General features: G+C 40.9%; 3 protein-coding genes across 4 annotated transcripts; 1 reads left to right on the top strand and 2 right to left on the bottom strand.

Annotated features, from left to right (window-relative positions):
• The first annotated feature begins 502 nt into the window (after positions 1–502).
• On the top strand, positions 503–8,647 carry poc5 (POC5 centriolar protein homolog (Chlamydomonas)). 2 transcript variants are annotated; one of them, XM_046386952.1, is made up of 13 exons: positions 503–648; positions 1,385–1,468; positions 2,452–2,605; positions 3,255–3,353; positions 3,518–3,717; positions 4,635–4,811; positions 5,063–5,167; positions 5,675–5,854; positions 6,017–6,200; positions 7,017–7,144; positions 7,445–7,561; positions 7,776–7,946; positions 8,039–8,647. In XM_046386952.1, the coding sequence occupies exons 1-13, from the start codon at positions 604–606 to the stop codon at positions 8,171–8,173; spliced, it is 1,779 nt and encodes a 592-aa protein (XP_046242908.1). In that variant the 5' UTR covers positions 503–603; the 3' UTR covers positions 8,174–8,647. The 2 variants fall into 2 exon arrangements, with proteins under 2 accessions (XP_046242908.1, XP_046242909.1); XM_046386953.1 differs by having other exon boundaries at positions 606–706.
• On the bottom strand, positions 8,645–13,669 carry ankdd1b (ankyrin repeat and death domain containing 1B). Its single transcript, XM_046386955.1, has 15 exons — positions 13,340–13,669; positions 12,827–12,927; positions 12,596–12,694; positions 12,410–12,508; positions 11,981–12,085; positions 11,757–11,858; positions 11,515–11,613; positions 10,922–11,020; positions 10,646–10,744; positions 10,351–10,449; positions 10,119–10,217; positions 9,863–9,958; positions 9,267–9,468; positions 8,912–9,043; positions 8,645–8,783 (listed from the first exon to the last, which is right to left on the bottom strand). Exons 1-15 carry the CDS (start codon positions 13,512–13,514, stop codon positions 8,728–8,730), a joined length of 1,662 nt encoding a protein of 553 aa, XP_046242911.1. The 5' UTR covers positions 13,515–13,669; the 3' UTR covers positions 8,645–8,727.
• A 504-nt stretch (positions 13,670–14,173) lies between these two features.
• Positions 14,174–21,201, bottom strand: polk (polymerase (DNA directed) kappa). The gene is made up of 14 exons (XM_046386951.1): positions 20,723–21,201; positions 20,308–20,427; positions 20,039–20,191; positions 19,390–19,521; positions 19,118–19,268; positions 18,780–19,001; positions 18,507–18,631; positions 18,117–18,283; positions 17,985–18,017; positions 17,757–17,853; positions 16,805–16,976; positions 15,614–16,654; positions 14,968–15,016; positions 14,174–14,824 (listed from the first exon to the last, which is right to left on the bottom strand). Exons 1-14 carry the CDS (start codon positions 20,849–20,851, stop codon positions 14,749–14,751), a joined length of 2,667 nt encoding a protein of 888 aa, XP_046242907.1. The 5' UTR covers positions 20,852–21,201; the 3' UTR covers positions 14,174–14,748.
• Positions 21,202–22,068: the final 867 nt, after the last annotated feature.

Raw genomic sequence — 22,068 nt, 5'->3', positions numbered from 1 at the left:
GAGGTTCACAGGGTGGTGGTATTCCCCAAGGACTTACACCTTCCTTACACGGGTAAGTTTGCTTCCTTGTGATAATTTTAATCAGCTAATCTCTGTGCAGCATGTCAGAATACTTAACACAGTTTGGAAACAACATTCGCGCTTTCAACACATAAATGACAAATGTAGAATTGCCTGAAATGTATTGTTTCAAAAGTCTTATTTACTGACTTTTCAGGACTATCAAACCATAAAATAACAGTTTACCCCTTTATACATTGCTAATTGAATATTTTAGTAACTCCCAGCATTTAAAGTAATGTTGAGAGGATCTCAAGGCAGAAGCAGGTTAGCTCACACTACTAGTTGTACAAGTCCTCATAATACTACTATTAAACGTTATTAAAAATAAAAATAAAACACAGAAAAGCTGTAGTGGCGCTTTTTATTTGTGCTGTAGTAGGCACCACTTCGCCTTGTTCCGCTTACCATTACCATGGAAACAGTGCACCCAATCAAGCTTGGTTTAACACGGGGCTGGGATAGCAGTAGCCAATCATAGAGTGTGTTGTTTAAGAGTCGGCTCATTTGAAACGGCATAGCAAGCGTTTTCCAACTGCCGGAATGACCACTTCACAGAAGTGTGGTCACCTGCAAATTATACAAAAGGTAAAAATTCCCGAAAGCACAGCTACTCAGAGTGTGTTGTCTGTGCGTTATGTCACAGGTAACGTTATAAGTTACGCTTGGAGACTGTTAAATAGCACTTGTTCAATGATTTGTGCGGTTTTTCAGTTTGCAGTCAGAAAGGAAGCGTGTGTCTTTGTTTTTATCATAGTATATTCATTATTTTACGTATGTAAATGAGCTAGCGTTAGCTATTCGCTTTTCACTTTTTCAGTTTTGCGGAAACGGCATGAGAAAGTTACACTAGCATATATTATCCTTTTTTGTAGGCTTTTTTAATACTTTGTAAGGCTTGTTACAACAGTTGCGAATTTACGTTTCGTCTGTCAAACAACCAATATCGAGTATACCATGAAATCTGGCTAGCTACAGTTTGTGTTGTGACGCTACATGAAGAGATATGTTTTGGTACATATTTGTGACATCTTTGACACAGCTTCTCTGTTATACCCCATGTTCCAGAAGTAGTTTAGTCCCGTATGTCCTGTATGCAATTACTTGTAGCTACAAATATAACTACAAAGTAAAGCAGTTGGTGCTAGCTAGACTGACATGTGTAAAACACAGTGTGTTTATGAACATCATTTGTCCCGGCGGTTTAAAACACACCAACCTTGTACATAAATATACTCATATACTCAAGTATTCAGTATAAAGTATGATGCATAAGCATGACCTGACATCTCTAGCTTGTGCCACTGGCTTTGTTTTTGTCTAGATGTCCTCAGAAGAAGAGGAACCAGGCAGTCCTGTTCTGCCCAAGGACTCTGATCGGGGCAGCTCTGTCTCCTCTGAGCTCCAGGTGATTGTATAAAAACACATTCACAATTTATGTGCCTTTGTGCACTAGTCACATCAGTCAGATCTGGGTGCACATCAACATTGAGGGTTAGGATTGTAGGATCTTTATTGTCATACTAGCTCACATTCACATGTTTATGGTACGAAATTAGGAGCAATAAGTAGACTATAAAAATATAAAAGTATGAGATAAAAAGTTGAATAGAATAGAAATATAAGCTAAGTAAAAATAGAATATAAAAAGAATATAAAACTAAACATTTAAATAAAACTCCGGTTTTAGCATACAGCAGCATAAATATGCATGTGCAAGTGTGTGCAAGTATGAGGTAGTCCAGAAAGTAGTCCTTAATATTGCAATATTGTGGTATTGCACTTGTAGGATAAAGTGTTTGTAGTGCAGTGTTGTTGTCGGGGGGGGCATGGCTAGACATGTGCAACATGTGCCATTAGACATGCACACAGTTTCAGTCAATAATCCAAGCCGCATGTTTTGAATTGAAAACAAAGGCAAACATTGTCTATTAGAGCTGCCCCTTACATTGTAAAACTATATGGTTGTACAACTATTTGAAGTATTATAAGTGAGTTGAAGTTGAAACCAGAGGTAGCTCTGGCAGATGGAATGGATGTGTGCAACAGGCAGTATGAACAGTGACTTAACATTTATTAACTTCCCTTCCCACTAAGTGATTAAGATAGTGTTGTGTAACTGAAATGCCTATTTAGTTACTTGTGTTGCTCTGCCTAATTCACTCACTGTAAAGCTGTATATAACAAGGGGCTTTGTGTCCTTGTTTCTGATGATGACTAAAATGTTATCATCACCAACAGGAATGTTGGCTATGAAAATAAGAAACGGTTTGTTTAAGAAAGAAAGAGAGAAAGGGAAAATAAAATGTAATTTTCCTGAAATAAATATCAGTCAATAAAACAATAGGTGCTTGAGTCAGCTTGTCTTATTTACTGTTTGTGGGTCAACAGGATGAGTATGAGGAGCTTCTTCGCCATGCTGTGGTCACTCCTAAACTTGAGACACTCACCAGTGCTCACTTGAGGCAGCTGAGCACCTCATATCTGTCTGCAGAGGGTTGGAATTACCAGAGAAAAGATGACACAAAATCTCAGCGCCCAACAGGTATCGAATCCTCCTCCTGTGTGCAAGACACATTTGTAGCCACACATTTCACTAAGCCTTTCTGACAGAAACACAACTTGAGCCCTTCCAGACACTGCTCCCATCAGATGATCAGCTGTCAAAATGGATTTATCATCACAACATGTGTTTTTATCAACCTCATATTTTCAGCCTGTAAACCAGTCAAGATGCATATGATATCAGTCTGTCAGAATGTACCCTGTGTCTCTTTCCCCTACGATACCCCCATCTTAAACAGTCCATCACCCCCTCCGCCCCCAGCTCCAGCTCCCGTTGCAGCTCTCATTTGGGGTTTAGTGCTTTAACTGTCATGGAGTAGTGCACAGGGCTGTAGAAAGCAGACGGCTGATTGGTAATGATCTCCTGGCACTCTGCCCGTTCTGCTTTTTAGAGTGCAGGCTTTCTCTTCTCCCTGCAGGATTTAATTAAGATATTGACATAAATGCATTCCTGGACGAGAAGCCATGCTCATCCTATTCAACATTCTCACCATCACTTTTTCTGTTTTCAGACTGTCTTTTGTTTTGTGGTTTTTACTTTTACCCACTTATTCCTGGTCAAATTTTATTGTAGCGACATTCCCTTTTTGATCTGTTTTCCCTCCCTTGTCTCTCTTATCTTCTGTAAGATGTCACTGTGAAAGACGGGAGGCATTCTAGCAGGAGCTTGACATCACAAGCCTCACCCTTGATTGTTGAGCCCTCCACACACTCAAGAGCCTCTCATGGTAAATGGAAAATACCAAGAAACAAAATGGTCAAGTTTGTTATGTAATTGTATATTCATTTCTCTTAACGTCATATGGGTATATAAATACTAAGAACATCAAGCTGCAGTCCAGTCTGATTTTCTAGTCCGTCTGCATATCTTTCTTTTATCTTTTCCTTCAAGCTGAGGAGATTGCAAGTCGGCCATCTAGCAGGGCGTCAGTGCTCTCAGTCGCTCTCACAGACAGGTTACACATGGCGTCTGAGAGGTCCAGGCCGAACAGCCCGGACCCCCTCGAGTCTACTGTGACAGAAATGTTTATCTCAGAGGAGAACATAAGCAAGATGGAAAGCATTCTGGACACATGGAGCAGTAACCTTAAAGTATGTCTGATTTTTCTTCTCTTTTCTCTCCTTCCGCAATCAGTCAGTTTAATAGCTCTCATTTGCTGTCTGACCTAAGAGCTAGCCATAGATAATATTGTGTGGCATAATAAATATGGCTCAGCCGTAACATTTATTTTATATTTCCCACACATGTGAGACAGTTAGACTGAGACTGATTAAATGCAGGCGATATAGATGGGCAATGCTGAATAACAGGCCAGAGATTATAAAGAAAATGTAAAGTCTTGTAATCTCAGGAAGGCTCATTGTATAGGATGACATCTCTTCTCTTCATGGCACCACTGACCTTTTAATTTTGTTTCTCATTTTGGGGGTGTGTGAGTGTCCTTCTTGCCCTTTTCTTCTGAAGTTGTAGAGCTCATTCTTAGAGGGCCAATGACAGTGAAGTAGAGTGTAGAGTGTGACCGAAGAAAAAGTGGTGAATACTTGTTGTTTTACCTTTCAGATAAGCCAAATGTGTTCACATTTGTGGATTGTTTCACATTTCTGGTTATGACTAACCCTGTAGAAACTTGTCTGAGGTCATATTTTGACCATTTGACCATTCTAAAGTCAAATTTACCCCACACTTCCACATAAGAGTGCCATGGAGGTTGTGTGTGATAGATTTTTTCAGACAACTGAATCCTCCAGAGATATACTTCCGTTAGATGTCACTGCAAGGGATAGTCCAGTATTTTTCGAATTATCAGTATGGGGATTATTTTATGTGTGTGTGTGTATGAGATTGCAGATACAATGAATTACTTTAAAAAAGGGCTACTTTGGCTGTGATGTGGCATCCAGGATTTTTTTAATCAGTAAATTAATCTAACAAGACTGGAGATGAAATCTGCCAAGTGTCAGTGTCAAAACCTCTGGTGTGACTGTCCCACCCTCTATTCCCCAATTAGTCAAATGTACTGACTGAGCTCAGGAAGTGGAAGTTGGCATTCAAGGAGCAACACAAGCTGGAGATGAAGAAAGAGAGGGAGAGGTATGAATCCCAGACAGCTGGCCTGAAGTCTGAATTAGAAAGCCTGAAGGGGCTGCTACAAACCTACGAGACTTCCAACCAGAGAAAGGATGAGGTGACTACATGTGTTTTAACTTGCTTTTTCTACTATTTAATATCCTGGTTGGTTAGATATGGATTAAGCAACAGATGGAAATTTAATTTTCACTGAGCTACCAGCCACATATGTGTATCTTTTGCTCACTTGCACATTCACTCTCTCATGCTTATGTACATTTAACACTTGAAAGATATATTTAAAAAAAGGAATGCTTTTGTCTGCTTTTTGGACTGCCAAACTTATTGTGTGATTGTGTTGTCCCTCAGGTGATTACGAACCTCAGTCAGGTGCTGAACAGACAAAAAGAAAAGCTTGAAAAGATGAAGACCTTCACCCACTGGAGGCTTAAGCACACTGAGGTCAAAGAAGAGGTAAACTGATTGAAAACCCAGTTGGGATGGGTGTTTTCACTTCCCCACTTGACAGGCTGAATTCCATAGCCTTTTTAATTCAAGGAACATAATTACATATAATTACATGTACATTACTGCAGGCTGTGATCTGTGGTTTTTGCCTGTTTTAGTCACATAGCATGATTTATGTTTTTCTATTTTTTCTTTTCACATATGTGTATTTTTTGAGAAATTGATGCAAAATTACTGGTAGTGAATATGTCTTAATGTTGCTACATTACTGTTTATGCACTTTAATGGTTTATGCAAATGATCAGTCTCTGCATGAGTTACCAAGTCATACATCACGTTTTCACCGCAACACATTTAACACATGAAATCTAGTCAGAGCACCAGTGAACAGTATTTTTTTGACCCAACATATTGCATATCAAACTAGCGATTGCAGAAAATGTAAAATAAAGGTGTTTAGGGATGAATAATGGCTCTTGCGAACATTTTCATGGTCTTGTGATTCCCTGTCAGACTCTTGCTGCTCGGGCAGCACAGCAGCACTACAGTTTGCAGCTGAAGAAGAAGGTGTTTTTCGGTTGGCACTCTTTGGTCCAGAAACACTGGAAGGTCAAGGTGGAGCAGGCTTGCCGTGTAAGGGCTGAAGAAGTCTGCACCCGTCTGTCTACAGAGTATGAGGCCAAGCTGGCAGAGGTAAATAAGCAAGTGAAGGACCTGCATATGTAGCAGTGTGTGTTTGGTAATGCTGCATTCCCAAACATTTGCTGAACATTTTAGTGAATAACATACACAGGAAATGTGATTAATAGATCACTGTTATATAACGTGCTAAATGACTGATCCCTGTGTCCGCAGCACTGCGAGGCTATAGAGAAGGCCCAGGCAGAGATTCAAAGGCTACGACTAGAGCGAGAGCGCTATGAGGAATCTATGAAGAAAGCCTTCATGAGGGGCGTATGTGCTCTTAACATCGAGGCTCTGGGCATGTTCCACCCCATAGAAGGACGACCGGAGCGACCTCCAGCTCATGATCAGCATGGTCTGTAACACAATGACTCACACAAATCAACTTTTACAGATTATCTATATGTTTAAAAGACTAGCACTTTAAAAGTGCATGAATTGAATCCTGCTCTGTACAAGAAACCATAAAGGTTAGCCTTTACTCTGTGCTGTATGGTTTCAATGCAGCTATCAAGTCTCCAGTAAAGTGCAGCTATATGTGATTGATACTTTTATGAATGAGTAGAATGGACAAGGTCTTCAGTCTTTTCTCGTGATGATGTGAACAATGCTGAGTGCTTTGCACAAGTTTCACCCTTCAGTGGCAGCAAAAGATTGTAATATTAATTAGTAACTACTATTATTGTTTGGCATATCAACATGAATATTGTGTTAACCTGACCTAGACAATACAGGATATTTGAGTACACAACATGAAAACCATGAACGTTGGAGTACACCACAAAGTACAGTTTAGAGCAACCAAAATGGATCTGTGGTTTCACTGTTGTTCACACCTGTCCCTCAGCACGGTGCACCGAAAGTCAGGATTTGCCTGTAGTCCCCCTCATACTTAGTCTGCTGTTTTTGGTGAGCACATGGCTGCTGATGCTGGATGTCGCTGTTTTAACGTCAACTCTAGCATGGTCGTCTGCTCATCCATCTGCCTTTGGGTTTAATGAGTCTTCAAGCCTGAAATACATTTCATTATGTCACCGTCAAGCTGGGCTCTATACTTTTTTCTGTTTCTTTGAACGAGAGTTGATTTTCTCTTTATCTGTCTTTAGCAATCTTTCTTTATAATTTTTCTCTTTATAATATATACTCTGGCTAATAATTTTGTTTTCTGTAGATATTCTGCCTCCCCAGGATGAGCCTGGCTCAGCTTCACTGGCCCACCTTCAGACATATCCGATCTCATCCACACGGTTCAGCCCAGTCCACTTCCCGGACCCTTCCCATAGTGAAGTGGAGGATATGGTGAGACACTGAGAATTTCTTTGGAAAACACATGTTTATTTACACAGCATAGTTCTTCCGTGCCGTAGTTCAAGTTCGCTGGATCAATCAATCCATCAATCTTTCATATAAATAACATAATTAAATATAGTTCATAATTTTCTTCTTGAGAATCTTTTTTTGTTGTTGCCATTTGTTGCCAACGTTCTGCTTTTTCACTCAGCTATTGTCATGTAGATACCACTCAATGTGTGCAGTGTTGTTAAATTTGCTTTCATGATTGGTAATGAACACTTCCTCTAAATCCCACTTCTTTTCCAGATTCCTTTTCCTCAGGTGGCTTCTGGTGGCCCAGTGTCCAGGGCAGAAGTGCTGCCTCCCTCTGCCATGGTGCACAGTTCACTCCCACTTGGGGACGCTGCAAGTTCCCACAAACAGGTTAGTGTTGGACATCACGATCGACTGACTGGTGCAAATAACAACAATGTCCACCTTCACAACAGGTGTGTGTAACTGTGTTGATAAGTAAACTGTTAAATAAACTCCTGTCAAACAGCTGATCAACAACACAAAGTGCCTCAAGTTAAATAAAACAAAGTCTCTACTGCTGTAAATGCAAGTATATGTGGTGCAGTAATGTTTGTTGTTTCAGGTCAGTGGTCGTGTGGTCACAGCCAGTCAACAAAAACCTGCTAAGACGGTAACAGCTCGCATCGCTGCACGTAGCGACGTTGGTAAGACTGCACGCAGCAATCTGCAGGTGATGGGTGTGGCTCCGCCCATGAGCTCTGTGATAGTTGAACGTCATCATCCTGTCACACAGGTGTGGTACAGTGTGCTTCACTGTTTCTGTGAGATTTTACTGTCTCTGTCTTCTTAGAAGCTGAAACTTTTCTTTCTGTTTCTTTCCTCCAGCTCACTGTCGGTCAGGCCACAGCTGCTAAGTTTCCTCGCTCCTCCCAGCAAGGCCACAGCTCCACCGGAGGCCGAAGCTCCACCAGAACACACACCAGCACGTGCCAAGTGCACTCCATCAAAGTAGTTGACTGACCACACACCCATACTGTATCTCACAGAAAGTTTTGTTCACCTAGTCTAAAATGAATAATTTACACATCCTATGCAACAGTCCTACAAATAGTCACATTAGTTTCATGTGCTTAATATCTAGAGATCTTGGAATTAATTCACACATTTTTCTTAGCAATAGTGTTTTTCCACAGGAAAAGGGTATGTAGACACAATTGTTTGAACAGCAAGTATAAATATTTCCAGTTTTTAAAAGCTGAACCGAGTTTAGAATTGCAAAACTGGAATTTGTTTCTTTGAAAAATTAATTATGTGAAAATTATGTGAGACTGTTGTAAAATGTGTAAAATCACATATTTTAATATTTGTGTTAGCAATATTTTCAACTGATACCAGCCGTCCAGCATCACAGGTATTTTACTTTTCTAAACCAAAGCCATGTGTTAATGATTTGTCGCACAATTTTATTTTTAAAATAAATTATTTTACTGCTAACTTCCTGTACAGACGAGTAGTTAAAAAATGGTGAAAACGCAGAGTTGGTTTTATCAGTCCATTTGTTGCAGTGTTCACTCTCATGAAATGCTGCAGCTCTTATTGCTGCCACTCTCTGTCTCCATCCGAATCTTTTCTGCAAAACAAATGAACATTTTTTTCTTTTAAATGTGTGGCACATATGCCCAGGAACCACGGCTATGTATTTACAGATTGGTCAGTGTATTTGCTTTGAAAGAAAAAGAAAACGTTGACTTAGTTTACCTGCAGCTTTCCTGTTCCCTGTGAGGATGAGGCCCTGGTAAAGTTCTTTTGAAGGGCTCCTCTGAGCCAACTCCTCCCCATGGATCCAGATCAGCAGCATCCTGTTCCCATGCTCTTTATAGCTGTGCTGACCTGTGGACAAAATACGCACAACAATTAAACTTGTGAAAGTAACATAAAGATTGCCTCTGTGCAGTGAAAGAAAAAAAAAATACCGTATATAAAAATAGAAATACAACTTCTAGGAATTTGAATCTGTAACACTTGGGCTACATGGGGTTTAATTGTGAGTTAATTTCAGGGAGTTGCTGAATGCACAGTCAAAAGCCTGTCCAGTCAGGGTGAGCTGTGGCACCTGTCCACTGCTCCTCGATGGCTGACACTTGCTCCTTCGTGAAGCCCCAGTGTTCTGCCAGTCTTTTCCAGTCTCCTGGTTTCAGGAGCTCGTAAGCCAGGCGCCAGGCCATCGAGCGGATGTGCTTGGTCTCGTAGCGGTGGTCGAGTTTAAACGTCAGAGGATACTCGCTGTGAACACTCTCATTAAGCTCTGGGTTGGCCTGAAAGGGCAATTAAATCATGTCAGTAGATTGATAAAGGCCACAGGCTTTCAGAGAGCAGAGGGGCTTGGGAGGAGGTTATTGGAAAGACGCTCACACACATGATTAACAGTATGAATGCTGGAGCGTTATGAAAATCATGACGGAAAGGGAAGCGGGCACATACCCTTAATTAAATTGATGACAAATAGGCTGTCAAATATTTCTGGATTGTGAGTCATATTTTACCATGGATACTTTAATAGTATTAGAGGTGATTCAGCTCATCTAGATTGTGACATTAGGAAATGAATCATTTGTGATTAATGTAATTATAGATTTCAAGGCCTCAAGAATGTATTACGGCACATATGAAAACAGTAAAAGTTACAAGCATTGTTTCATTATCTCTCACCGTCCTCCAGGCGTAGTATCTTTCTGCTTTGATGATCATGTCCACAATTATCACCTCGTCTGCCCTGACTGCCACACCCAGAGCTGTCTTACCCTGCTGCTCCAGATTTAAAATACAAAATACACAAATCGTAATTAGAAGTATCAAATTTAATTCATTTATTTATTTTTTACATTTAATGTGTCTCTCTGCTGTTAGGTGTTAGTGGTCACTGCAGTACATTATCTCTAGGAACTGAGTTGGTGAGAATTCTTACCTTATCCTGCAGTGTCAGATCCAGCCCAGCTTTAAGAAGCATCTCCACAACTTCTGTTTTGGCCAGCTCGGCGGCAAGATGCATAGCAGTCTGCAACCTCTGACAGTGCACAGCATAGGACAATACAGTTCACCGTTTTCTCTCTTTGTTTGTGTGTGTGTGAGTGTATATATACACTCACACACACACACACACATATATATATATATCCCTGTTTTCTGGGAGGTCCTACCTTATCAGTGACATTAATGTTGCCGCCAGCAGTTAGCAGAGCGTGGATGACAGGGATGTGACTGTTTTTCACTGCCAGGTGGAGTGGAGCATCTTGTTGCTGTGAGTAAAAATATCCCGTTAGACAACATGAGCCCGTGCACAAATAAAGAACTGTTGGTTTTTGGAGAAAATGGGTAAAATTACAATGATCTGCGTCCGGGCAGTGTCTGCAGCACAGCTGATGTGTCTGTGTGTGTGAGAGATCTGGAACTTTTCCGAAAGAGTGTACTGCCACCTAGCTTGTGTTACCTTACCTGATTCTTACAGTCTGAATGGGCTTTGTACTCTAAGAGGAGCTGGACAAGAGATGCATCTCCTCTTTCTGAGACTGGATGGAGAGCGCTGCATTTGGCCTTCACAAGAGAGGCAAGAGGGGAAGATTTAGCTGTATGCCTGTTCCAGGCACAAAAAGAATTCTGTTTATCACAAGTTTTATGGTGCCTGAAGGATTAATTACATAAATAATCTACAATAATTCATTTTTAACAGCAGGGCACCAGGTCAGTTATTTTCATATTAAAAGGTTGTACTGTTGTGAGCATGTTGGGGTCACAGCCTGCCTCCAGCAGGGCCAGGACGCATCCTTCCTGACCATTGTCTGCAGCCTGGTATAAAGCTGTCTCACCATCCTGTAACACAGAAGATCCACAACAGATACAGAAATTCCTACTCATGTAGATAGCAGTTTAAAATGACTTACTTTGCTCACAAAATTTAACATCTAGAACCACGTATAAATCAACTGACCAAAACGTTGGACAGATATCAGATAATATAAATAACTTAAATAACAATTTAAAAAATTAATTTGACAAGGTTTTTCTGCAGATTTTTAAGAATTTAGATGATGATTTAAGAACTTTATTTATCATAATATATTTATTTTATTTAAGCATTTTGAATGACTTAATAACAAGTAAAGAGTGTTCTTGTAATTCAGATAATACCAACAATAGGCTCCAATCCCAGCAGGAAGAATTTTTGACTGCATTTTGGCTTATTGTATGACAGTAACCTGCACGTAGCTGATGCATCCGAAATGGAGCCACCACCTAGCCGTGGATTAGCCGCTGAGCACACACGGCCACAAACCATAGACAGGATGTTTACACTGATTGTCTACCATATTGACTTCATCCCGAGTATCAAAGCTCTGCAGCAGCAGCTGGACCGCATCCAAGTGGTCGTTCCTGGCAGCTAAGTGCAGGGGCGTGTCCCCGCTCTGGCAGAAGGGAGGGAGGGGAAACAACACTCATCAAAGAGTGACTTTGAGATTTCTTGCAGGTGTGACACACGTGAGCGTAAATAGCCTCAGAATTTAAATGGGAGCAAACAAACCAAAAACACAAACAAGCCCAAACGCACCTTGTTGGGCTTCATGGTGGCCATGTCATATGAGTCCATTAGCATTTCTAACATTTCAACACAGCCGTGCTCTGCCGCCAATGCAAATGGCCGGTTTCCTGACTGAAGTAAAAGAATTAAGGTACAAACAGCAACATTTACTGCATGTACTTTGATAGCCTTAATGATTTGTTCATAAAGTGAAATAAACTCTTGATATATGAAAGAAAAAGTCAAATGGATACCTTATCATCTTTGTCTAGTTCTTTCATTTGCAGATCACTGACAATATACTCCATGATTTCAGTGTGGTTGTTGACAGCAGCACAGTGCATGATGTTCAGTCCCTCCTGATGTGGAAAAAAAGTTCTAATTTAGAAATACTTTTCTGTTTAACCAAGAAGTAAGTACCCACAAGTGTAGAGGAACTTTAGCTTAGGTTGAATTAGGAAATAAAGGGACGTATTAACAAGAAGAACAAGAGTGTCTGCACTGAGGTTTCTAACAGCACAAGCATACAAAAGTTATATTCAAAGTCCAGGATGATGAAAATTAATCAACGCATGCTGCAGATGTTTCATAAATGTTGCACAAAATAAAAAGAAAAATTGTAAAAAAATATTTTTCTGGTCAGTTACTGAGAAACGGTAGAACAAAACCTGCTCCGTCTTTACCTCGTTCTCAACCTTCTGTTCAGCCCCAGCCTGCACCAGTAATTTCAGGATCTCCAAACTGCCAAACCAGGCGGCCAAATGAATGGGTGCCACACCGTACTGTCAGACACAGATCACCAGATGGAAAGCTGTGATTCCTTAGAAATGTTACATATGCAGATGCAGGTACATGTAAAATCCTCCCACCTTGTCCTTTTGGTCCACCTTGACCCTGCGCTGTAGGAGAAGTTGCACGGCTTCCTTGTTTTTGCCAGCTACTGCATAGTGAAGAGCAGTCCTGTTGTGCTGATGGGAAAACAAATTATTATCCAGTTATTTAAGGTTTAAAAAAAATCCCAGAAATTTCATGCCTTTGTGTCTGTCTGTGTGATATTATATAATGCAGTATAGATAAAAGTTATCTGCATTTACACCCACCACGTTCTTTGCGTTGGGGTTCAGCCCTTTTCCAAGAGTCTTCATGGTCTCCACATCATTTATTTTCGCTGCTTCCATAAACTGCTTCTCTGCTTCAAGCACTGCACAACACAGCAGACAGGAAGGATTCTCTCATGGATATTTATGTGTATAGTATAAAGTTTAATATACACAACCGGATAGTGCGTGAGTCATTTACAAAGGCATTTGAGGTAAAACCGCAGCAGTAGCATAGCCTGCTATAAGGTAAGTGAAATGTGTCTGTATGTGTTGTAGGTTCCAGCCTTGCACAAATACAGTTTTTCTTGTTTCTTGAAAGGTAACAGTAAAGCTTTGGGGATACAGACAGAACACTGCAATGAAAGGCTAATAATTAACTCCAGCTTTAACAACTTATACTTAAGAGCTCATTTCTGAACAAGAGAAACTTTAAATTTTTGCTCCATAATGTTCCACAATTTTCAGTCTATTTGTTTTCCTCCTTTTCTCGTTTACTTGTCCTTGTGTACTCACACATCTCTTTGTTGTCAAAGCTGTTGTCTGTATCTTTGTCCGAGTTTTTGTTCGTTACGAAGTCAGCAAACCCCCTCACAGTCTCTGGTCTCATCCAGTTTCGAGGGTCCAAATGCTCTTTCTTTGGACGATGCCTCTTAACCATTGCCTTCAAAGCTAAAGCACTTCTTTCCATTGGGAAGCTTTTTAAATAACCTTTGTGTAACCAACTTACGCTTGGTGTCACTTGATAAACAGTCCTTGTATGCACTGACAGCAAAACAAATATCTGAAGAAGCAGATCATGCAACCTGTAAGTCCCAGTTTTCTTTTAGTTCCTGTCTTTAAATAATGAACAGCGTGCCATGAAATAGAAACGTACTCCTATGTTTCCAGCGCTCAAGGGTTGGTCCGTGTTTACTTTACCAGCTCACACCCTTGAGCGCTGACAATACCAGAGAACATTTAACATGACGCACTTCACTGGTGTTAAAAGACCACTAGTTGGCATGAATGTGGATTCCTTTATATCACGACTTGAAGATATTAAGTGTTTTTAGGTTTAACTTCCATGAAGTTAAAGCACAGTGCAACGTCTACAAAGAGCACAAGGCTGTAAAAGTAGACTAACTTGTTTGTGGTGGGACGAATTTGACTAGTTACACACATGTTCTTTTCACATGTTAATGACCTGATGAATAGTCTTGTGCAGTTTCAACTGTAGCGTGTTCTTCTCATCTGATTCAAGACTTAAAGCAATGATCCACTTATAAAGTTACCTTAAACTCTGTCTAATTCTGTGTGTTTCTACAGTGAGCCAAGGAATGGATGGTAACAAGTTGAAAAAATGTCGGATTTCAGCAGAATAGTAATTTATTTCAACTTTGCTTTACATGATAGAAAAATTCTCTTATCTTCATCATTAAACATTTTACAGTATTATTGAAAAACACAATAAATAAAAGTGGAATTTTCTGAAAATATCTGAACAAAATGACTTCTCTGAGATAAATTAAACTGACACCTTAGCATGTATTAAATACCCTTATGAGCCATTTAGCACAGATTACAATAAAAACATTAGGCTATTCGTGAGTGACAGGAAACACTAACTTTAACAGACACTGACAGACAACAGGGTCATAAATATTTCCATTAATTTTCCAGAATTAAAACAATTTGTGCCAGTCATCTTAAATTTCTTATCAAGTTTATGCCTTATTTAAAAAAAAAACAAAAAACAAATAAGGCACAACAGTGAACACACTTAGCTTTTTATATCAGTATCTTAATTGCACATATTTTTTATGGTTTTGTGCTCATGTTGTGACATATGAGTCTCAAGGCGCAAAGCGAGACTGAAGCCTTCCTACAGCAACAAAGGCAAGAGAAGAAGTCCTGATGAAAACGTTCTTCTGCGTGTCTGACTGTCACCTGAAGAATTTGTCAATGGTGTAGCGAGGTCCTTTAGCCTTTTTAGAAGGAGGAGAGGAAGGCGAATCTCGTCTAAACAAAAACAAAAAAAGAGAGAGAAAAAGAAAAACATCCCTAAATGTAAGTTCATTGTACTTTAGCTACAGCACATGGAGAATGCAGAGACCACATGTCAACATTTTGAACATCGTCAGTCTGTTACAGTGCAAACTCACCTTTTGCTCTTGCCTTTGTGTGCCTGCGTTGGCATGAGGCGACTACTGTCTGCAGAAGAAAAAGACACTCATGATCATGGACGGGAAGATAAACTCCATCATTTTCTGTTCTCTGAGGAAGAACACAACTGCAGCACCTCTTCACGGATATAAAGGGTGCAATTTCTGAGGCAGGCTTGTTTAAGAGGAAACCAGGGTGCAGTTCATTGTAGGAAATGAATAGAAGAGAAAGTGATTTAGCAATTTCCAAGAGCAGGGCAAAGGAAGCCCCATGGGCTGAAATGAGATGTCTTTTCTCTGTAGGAATCGATACAAACTTCGCACACAATGTCACTGTCTGTAAATAACAAGGTCATAGGCCCCCAGCATCCTCCCAAATGGACATTCCTTCAGTTAGCTCCAAAGATGTCATACAGCACACAGTTTGAACAGTCAGATATTTCACTAAACCCAGAGCTAAACAGATTGAATATTGGACTAAAGTTCATCAGGGGGCCTGATATACTTCTAATGAATAATCAAGTTTCCGCCTAACTGCTATGTGAGTAAAGAGCTGTCCATCTGTCCACAAGTGGCCAAAAAAAAGCAGTTATGCCAGGTTTAATGATAAAACAACCTCAGTTAACACACACACACACACACTCACCGAAGGCCTTGTTGTTTGTAACTAAAGGCAGATTTACAGAAGATGATGTCTGTCCCCCCAGCTTATGCAGGACCTCCCGGTTCAGGCAGAGGTCAACGTGGTGGTTAAAGATAATGAGGTCATCATTGTCCTGGGTCAGCTGACATACTGGGCAGATGAGGGCTGGGCCTTTATCATTAGAGCACTGAGGCTGTTGGGAGGTCATGGTTTTGTTGTCACCATTGATCACCAAAACTGTGCTCTGTTGGTCTTCCTGGGGATGAACTCTGTTTGACTCCATCTCTTCACTCCTTTTTGCTTTCCCATCTTCATCCTCACACTTTCCCCTCCATTTGTCCATCCCTTCACATTCTTTATGGTCATTCTCTAGGTCCAAATCTGACTCTGTGTCAGAAATTGTGCTTTGGTTTGGCTTTCCAGAGGCATCGCTGAGACACTGGTCTATATGTCTGTTGAAGACGTTTAAATCAGTCGTCTCTACCTCCCTGAAACACACTGGACAGGTGAGACTCTCTGACACTGTGTCACCATAGCCTGATGTGGATGCACTGGCTTCTTCAGGGGCAACAAAATCATTTCCTGAAACACCTGAGGCTGCACAGTTACTCTTGAGTGAGTGAGATTTTTCCAATGACTCCACACCCTTTTGAGAATAGGTATCTGGTGAAGTAATCACAGAAGCATTTTCCCCCTGTCCTTCCTCTTGTATGCTTGCATTTGCTGCCTGAAGCTGCAGTCTTTTGGCATAAGCCCTTTGAAAGAAAGACTGCTGGGGTTCCTGACCAGTCTGGCTCCCCTCTAACCCCCTCTGCTTTTTCCACCCAGGAACCTCCTCTTGTCTGTGGCACTTCTGCGCCAGAGGAACAGAAGCAAGAAGCCAGCTCTGTAAGGAGTGACTGGAGAGAATGTCTTTCTCAAGCTTTCGATGCGTTTCTTGGGAAGAGCCACCAGAGTGCGTCTTGCCTGGCTGAAGAAAGCCAATGATGCTCTTCTGCAGGGGCTTCTTGTCTTCCGTACTGACAAAGGCAGAGACTCTAACACCTACAAGCACATAAACAGATTATATAGAGAAAACTAAAAGAAGAAAGACAACTGCGTTATTTCCACATGCAGTGTGTCACAGATCATTTAGATCTATCTCATGTTAGTTGTATTAATTGATATGTCGGTTATATTGCCAAATCTAATTACCCATGAGTCTCAATCTGAGCGGCTGAAGGCTTTCATTGTCTCTTTCTGTTTTCAGCAGGTCCTTGGCAACAGCGAAGATCTCATCTGCTGTAGCAACAGCATACGGCAGCGTCAGTGCCCTGGTTTTCACCTCAAAGTTCACATTCTTCAGCTTCAGTGTTACTGTTTTAGCCTTCAGGAAAATGAAAAACAAAAAACAAACAAAAAACAAACAAAAAACATAGCTGAGTTCATAGTAGGAAACGGTTAACATTGTGCTTGTTGGTTAACAACCTTTTAATTATAGGCATGATCAATGTTACTGTTTTGAAGGGCCATAAATAGATGGAACTGCGTGTAATCTGTCATATCACCGATTGATTTGTCAGACCGCATTATGTGAGAAACACAGCACAAAGAGCTTTCATAGTAATGTGATCATCTCATAGGGAGACATTTCCAAGGCTGATAGAAGCCCCTGCTGTCTGCTTAATGGCCCTCCATTTCCTCCAGCTATCAAGGCCACATTGGGACTCAGGCAGGGGGTGATGGTCGTGCCAAGCCATCCAGTTCTTTCTCTATCGATTGGCTAAGGACTGAGGTAATTGTGTGAGATACAGTTTTGAGTCAGGGCGGTTCTACGAAGGCCAAGAATAAGATGTGTTTTTTCACCAATATGACATGTCTCAATCCATTTTTGCTGTGGTGTCCATTTCTGTTGAAATATCTTCACTGCTTGATTCATTTTGCACCTCCTTGTTCAATTTGAGGCGTATGGCGTGTTAATGCAAGAGTCATCCAAGCAATGTCACAGCAGTTATAGAATGGAAACTCTGAACACACAATCTAACCTCATGTAAGGCCGATATAACAGGCACCCAAAGGTGTGCTTACGACCACCTGGTTGTTCATAAGACATGCAGAGGTATGTCTGTGTTTAAAAATAAATGAAGCAACCCAACCCACTGATCACCTTCAGACCTTCTTTCTTCATGTCTTCTGCTAAGTCCTCACAGAGCTCCCGGCATAAAGACAACTGCTCCTCGGCTTTACTCAGTTCTTTAAATGTCCTGTTCAGGTTGAGTGTCAGCAACAAGCAGGACAGAAAAGAAATGCGAGAGAGTTGAGAGGATGGACACTAAAGAAAAAACAGAAGTCAAATGAACTAAGCGAGCGCCTTTTATGACTTTTAAAACTGTACCTTTCTGTGCTCATGCTTTTTCTTTCTTCGTGTCTGTATAAAAGCAAACACAGTGAGTGTTAACTCCTCTCTCTGAACTGAACTACTTCTTAATCAATCGTGTTTAGTTTTAGCGAACAGACAGTGAAGCACCTCGGTATAAATGTAGAGCTCAGTCCCAGGGAAACCTGCATGAAATGATGCCAGGCTGTCTCGGAGAACAACAATGACAGCAGCGCCATCTGCTGCCCAAGATGGGAACAGTTACTGATGTCCAGAGCATTGAGCATCTTCTCACTTACTTTCCCTATGCCAGGAACCTGCAAGGATACACACACACACACACACATTTCTTTTACTCTCTTTAAATAATGATACAGATTTTCTTTCAGTCATCATTCCAACATCCATAGCACAACATTAGCCAATTTACACCACATCTGTCAAACTCTCTCTCTCTCTCTCAAATGTCTTTCTGTAGCTGTACACCCTCTGCACTACAAGTTTCTGTTTGTATGTTAGTTTGAGTAACGTGTGCTGTACTTTGCGAACTGGCAGATTCTGGATGAACTCCATGACCGCCTCCCTGGTGGGGAGGAGTCTGTACTGGCCGTTGGGCTTGTTCTTGTCACTGCACACCTTGGCAAGCATCGTGTTTGGAGCAATTCCTACAAGAGTGAATAAGAAGAGGTAGAAGAGTGGACAACTTAAGTTTAATCGAGTATATATTATAATTCTCCTGTGAAAATTAAAAAGCAAAATTTTGACAAGAGACTGACAAAAATGGATTTATTAATAATGGGGCCCCCCCCTCACCTGCACTGGCAGTCAGCATGGTCTTCTGCTCAATGCGAAAACGCATCTCTCTCACAGCCTCCTCAACAGACTTCCCAAATACCTCGAATGCACCACCAGCAGCATCGATTCCTTCAGAGCCCGGCAAGCAGAGAGAGGAGCTCGGGCTGTCCTCAAACAGGACCGGAGAGAGGTCATTCACCTCCGGCACTGCCTGCTGGGGAAGTGCGATCTGCTCTTCACCTTTAAAGGACAGAAATGATTTCATTCACATCTACAGGAAAACTTGGATTCACAAAAAATAAACAAACAAACCACACATTATAATCATTCTACATTTCTGTATAATCGAGCCCTGCCTGTAGCGGCGCTGCTGGCACGGTAGCGATGAGTACGAGAGGAGTCGGGCCAGCTCTGCCTCTGTTCCAGGTGGTCTGTAAAATCCAGATAGGCTTCATCAAGGCTCACAGGCTGGAAATGCGGGTCATAGTCTGCAAAAATCTCTCGGATCTAACAGAGAGATAGAAACTCATGAGCACCTGCTAGTTTAAGCAAGAAGCCACACAAGGGGTGGGACGGCATTTGTTTTAATGTAAATACATGCATTTATGTGTTTTGCCATCAGCCTTACCTCATCACTCACAGCTCTGTATTTATCAAAGTTGGTTGGAACAATAACTAAGTTGGGGCAGAGTTTCTTTGCGATGAAGCCAGGCATGGCTGCTCGGACCCCGTACTTCCGGGCATGGTAGTTAGATGTTGACTGAAAAAGAAAGGGTGAGATCTGAGTGAAACACACGTACATAAGAGAGTAACTTAACACTGGTTTAAGTATCCCAGATTTTTAATACTGCAGTAATGTACTGTGACTTTATCATTTCAGATTTTAATATTATACATATATGAAGACTTATTTCTACATGGAAATTTGAGAAACTATAGAATCACTATATTTTATTGTGAGAATCAGTTATGGGATTTATACTGACCTGTTGTTCAAAATGATTTTAAACATACTGTTCATTTTTTATTATTTTGCAAAGCTGTGATTGCAGTATTTGCTGTGACTTGTATCACAGAGAGGTGTACTGCTGGTATGTTCACATTACTAATAGTATCTCTCCCTCTTCTCTTGCTTGTGTTGTAGCATTGTGTGGACATACTCTGCACTACCTGTCAAGTACAGTATATGATGCATGTGTACAACTAGCATATCTGTTAATCATCTAAGAAATTACCATCATAATTGTGTCATTTCCCCAGACAACATTTTAACCCACCAGCATGCTCATGGATCCTACAGCCATGGGTTTGTCCCTCAGCTCAGGACAGTCTCTCATCTCCACAGCAGCGTAGAAAGCATCCATGTCCACATGTACAATCACTCGCCTCAGATCACGACTACCCTCCAGCTCGGTGGCCATCTTGTCAACCTGTTAAGAGAGATTTGACGAACAGCACTTGAAACTTAGCTTTCACACACATCTTCTTCTGCGTTTTTGGGAAACCTATGCCAGCCTTATCCAGTCAAATCCACAGCATGTCCTACCTGAGCTTGAGCTTTCCGTAATTGCTGTTCTGTGATCTGTGCCTTTTGAAGCATCATTTTTTCAATGCGCTGGTTCACCTGCTGATCTCTCTTGAGCTCATTCTCGTAAAACCTGGATCCCTACAAGGGAATGACAAGGATGATTAAGAGTTAGAGATTCTGTTACAGATACAGTGAAAAGGGCTGGGATACGGGACTTTCACACAAGGCTGGACAGAGCCACTAAAAGTGGACTTCACATTTCATATTGTCCATTGCACACGCATAGATCTTTCGTCCTTCATAAATCTTTGTTAAGAGTCTTCAGATAGGAAAGAACACTTTGCAAATGACTGCAGTGAATAGGTATCCATGGAAGATTCTTGGGATTTCATACAGAACTAAGGGAACAATTCTGCTTGAATTTAGTATCTACCTTGGATGACTCCATGATGATCTTGTTGATCTTGTCCCTGTCAAGACCCTCCATACCAGCCTTGTTGTCATTGAGGGCCATTCTGGAGAGGACACCCTCTGCTTTGGTGGATTCAACCCCATTCTCCATCCTGAATAATGGACCCCTGAGGGGAAAACAGCTCTTTGTTTTTGGGCGATATTGTCCAATTTAGAACGACCTCCACTCAGTTCTAAAAGTTAGTTGATAACAGGGTTGATAAGCCTGCAGGATGCCGTAGCTATAAGTCACGTTATCTGCGCCTTTTCTAGTCGGACCAGATCACCAGCGGTAAACGCAGCTACTTGCCCTTTCACTCTGAAGAGGAACAATCACCCGACATCAAAACCTCTCGTCTGCCTAACGCTTATTCCTCTGCATTTTGAAAACAGTGACGATGATGTTTTTTGGCGGCACTTCCGCGTACATGCGTCATAGCCGGAAAAGGTGGGACTTCACTTGTTCATCTGCTTAAATAAGTGAGTTAAATAAAGGGAGTTTTGCATTATTGAATAGGTGTTGAAACACAATAAGAAACTCTTAACTAAATCAGCTTTTAACCATTTTGAAGACACCAAATTTTATAATTCACCCTGCAAAATGTTCAACTTGTTCCCTTAGTTCACTTAATCTTCGGATAATTTTAGATGTATGTTGTCCCACACAGCATAAACATAAATGTATGGTTTGAAGGTGTTTTTTATTTGATATCAGCTAGTATTAAGGAAATGTCCGCCTGCCATACTGCGACCCCACGTGGTAGTAAACAGCCACTGCATATTCTTCTTATTAGACAACGAAGAACTTTTTTAGAGAAGTTATTTTAAAAACTACAGCTCCTGTAATAATTTACAAATGCAGATGACCCGAGAAACCTTGCCGTTATACTTTATATCTTGAACTTGACTTAACCTTATGAACCTTAGACTGCAGCGTTTCCACTCTGTCTAAAGTACAAGTAATAAAGAGAGTGGTCGGCAGAAGGCCCCTGAGCACTAAACTCACTGTTAAGAGTAACCTTTGGTTTGAAGCTTGTTGATCTTAAGGGACAAGAGCCACGCAGCCAGGTAACACTACAGAAGATCTCATAGAATAAACCTGGACCCGTTGATGACTCCACTCTTTGAAACTCTAAAGAGCACATTCATTTCATTTTAGCCGTAGCGCCTTCTCATTGTAAAATCTATACACTGCAGTCTAGATTAAAAATTCAATATAAAATACTTATTTCCGTTTATTTTTTCGAAGTACGCAACTTAAACGCGTATTTTCAGATACCAAATATCTTTGAGTAAGTATAAAAATGGAAAAATCCATCGCCAATAACA

The sequence above is a fragment of the Scatophagus argus genome, chromosome 4 (genome assembly GCF_020382885.2).
Source record: "Scatophagus argus isolate fScaArg1 chromosome 4, fScaArg1.pri, whole genome shotgun sequence".
NCBI lineage: Eukaryota > Metazoa > Chordata > Actinopteri > Scatophagidae > Scatophagus > Scatophagus argus.
The sequence above is the reverse complement of the archived record's forward strand: the minus strand, read 5'-3'. Positions and strand labels throughout refer to the sequence as shown.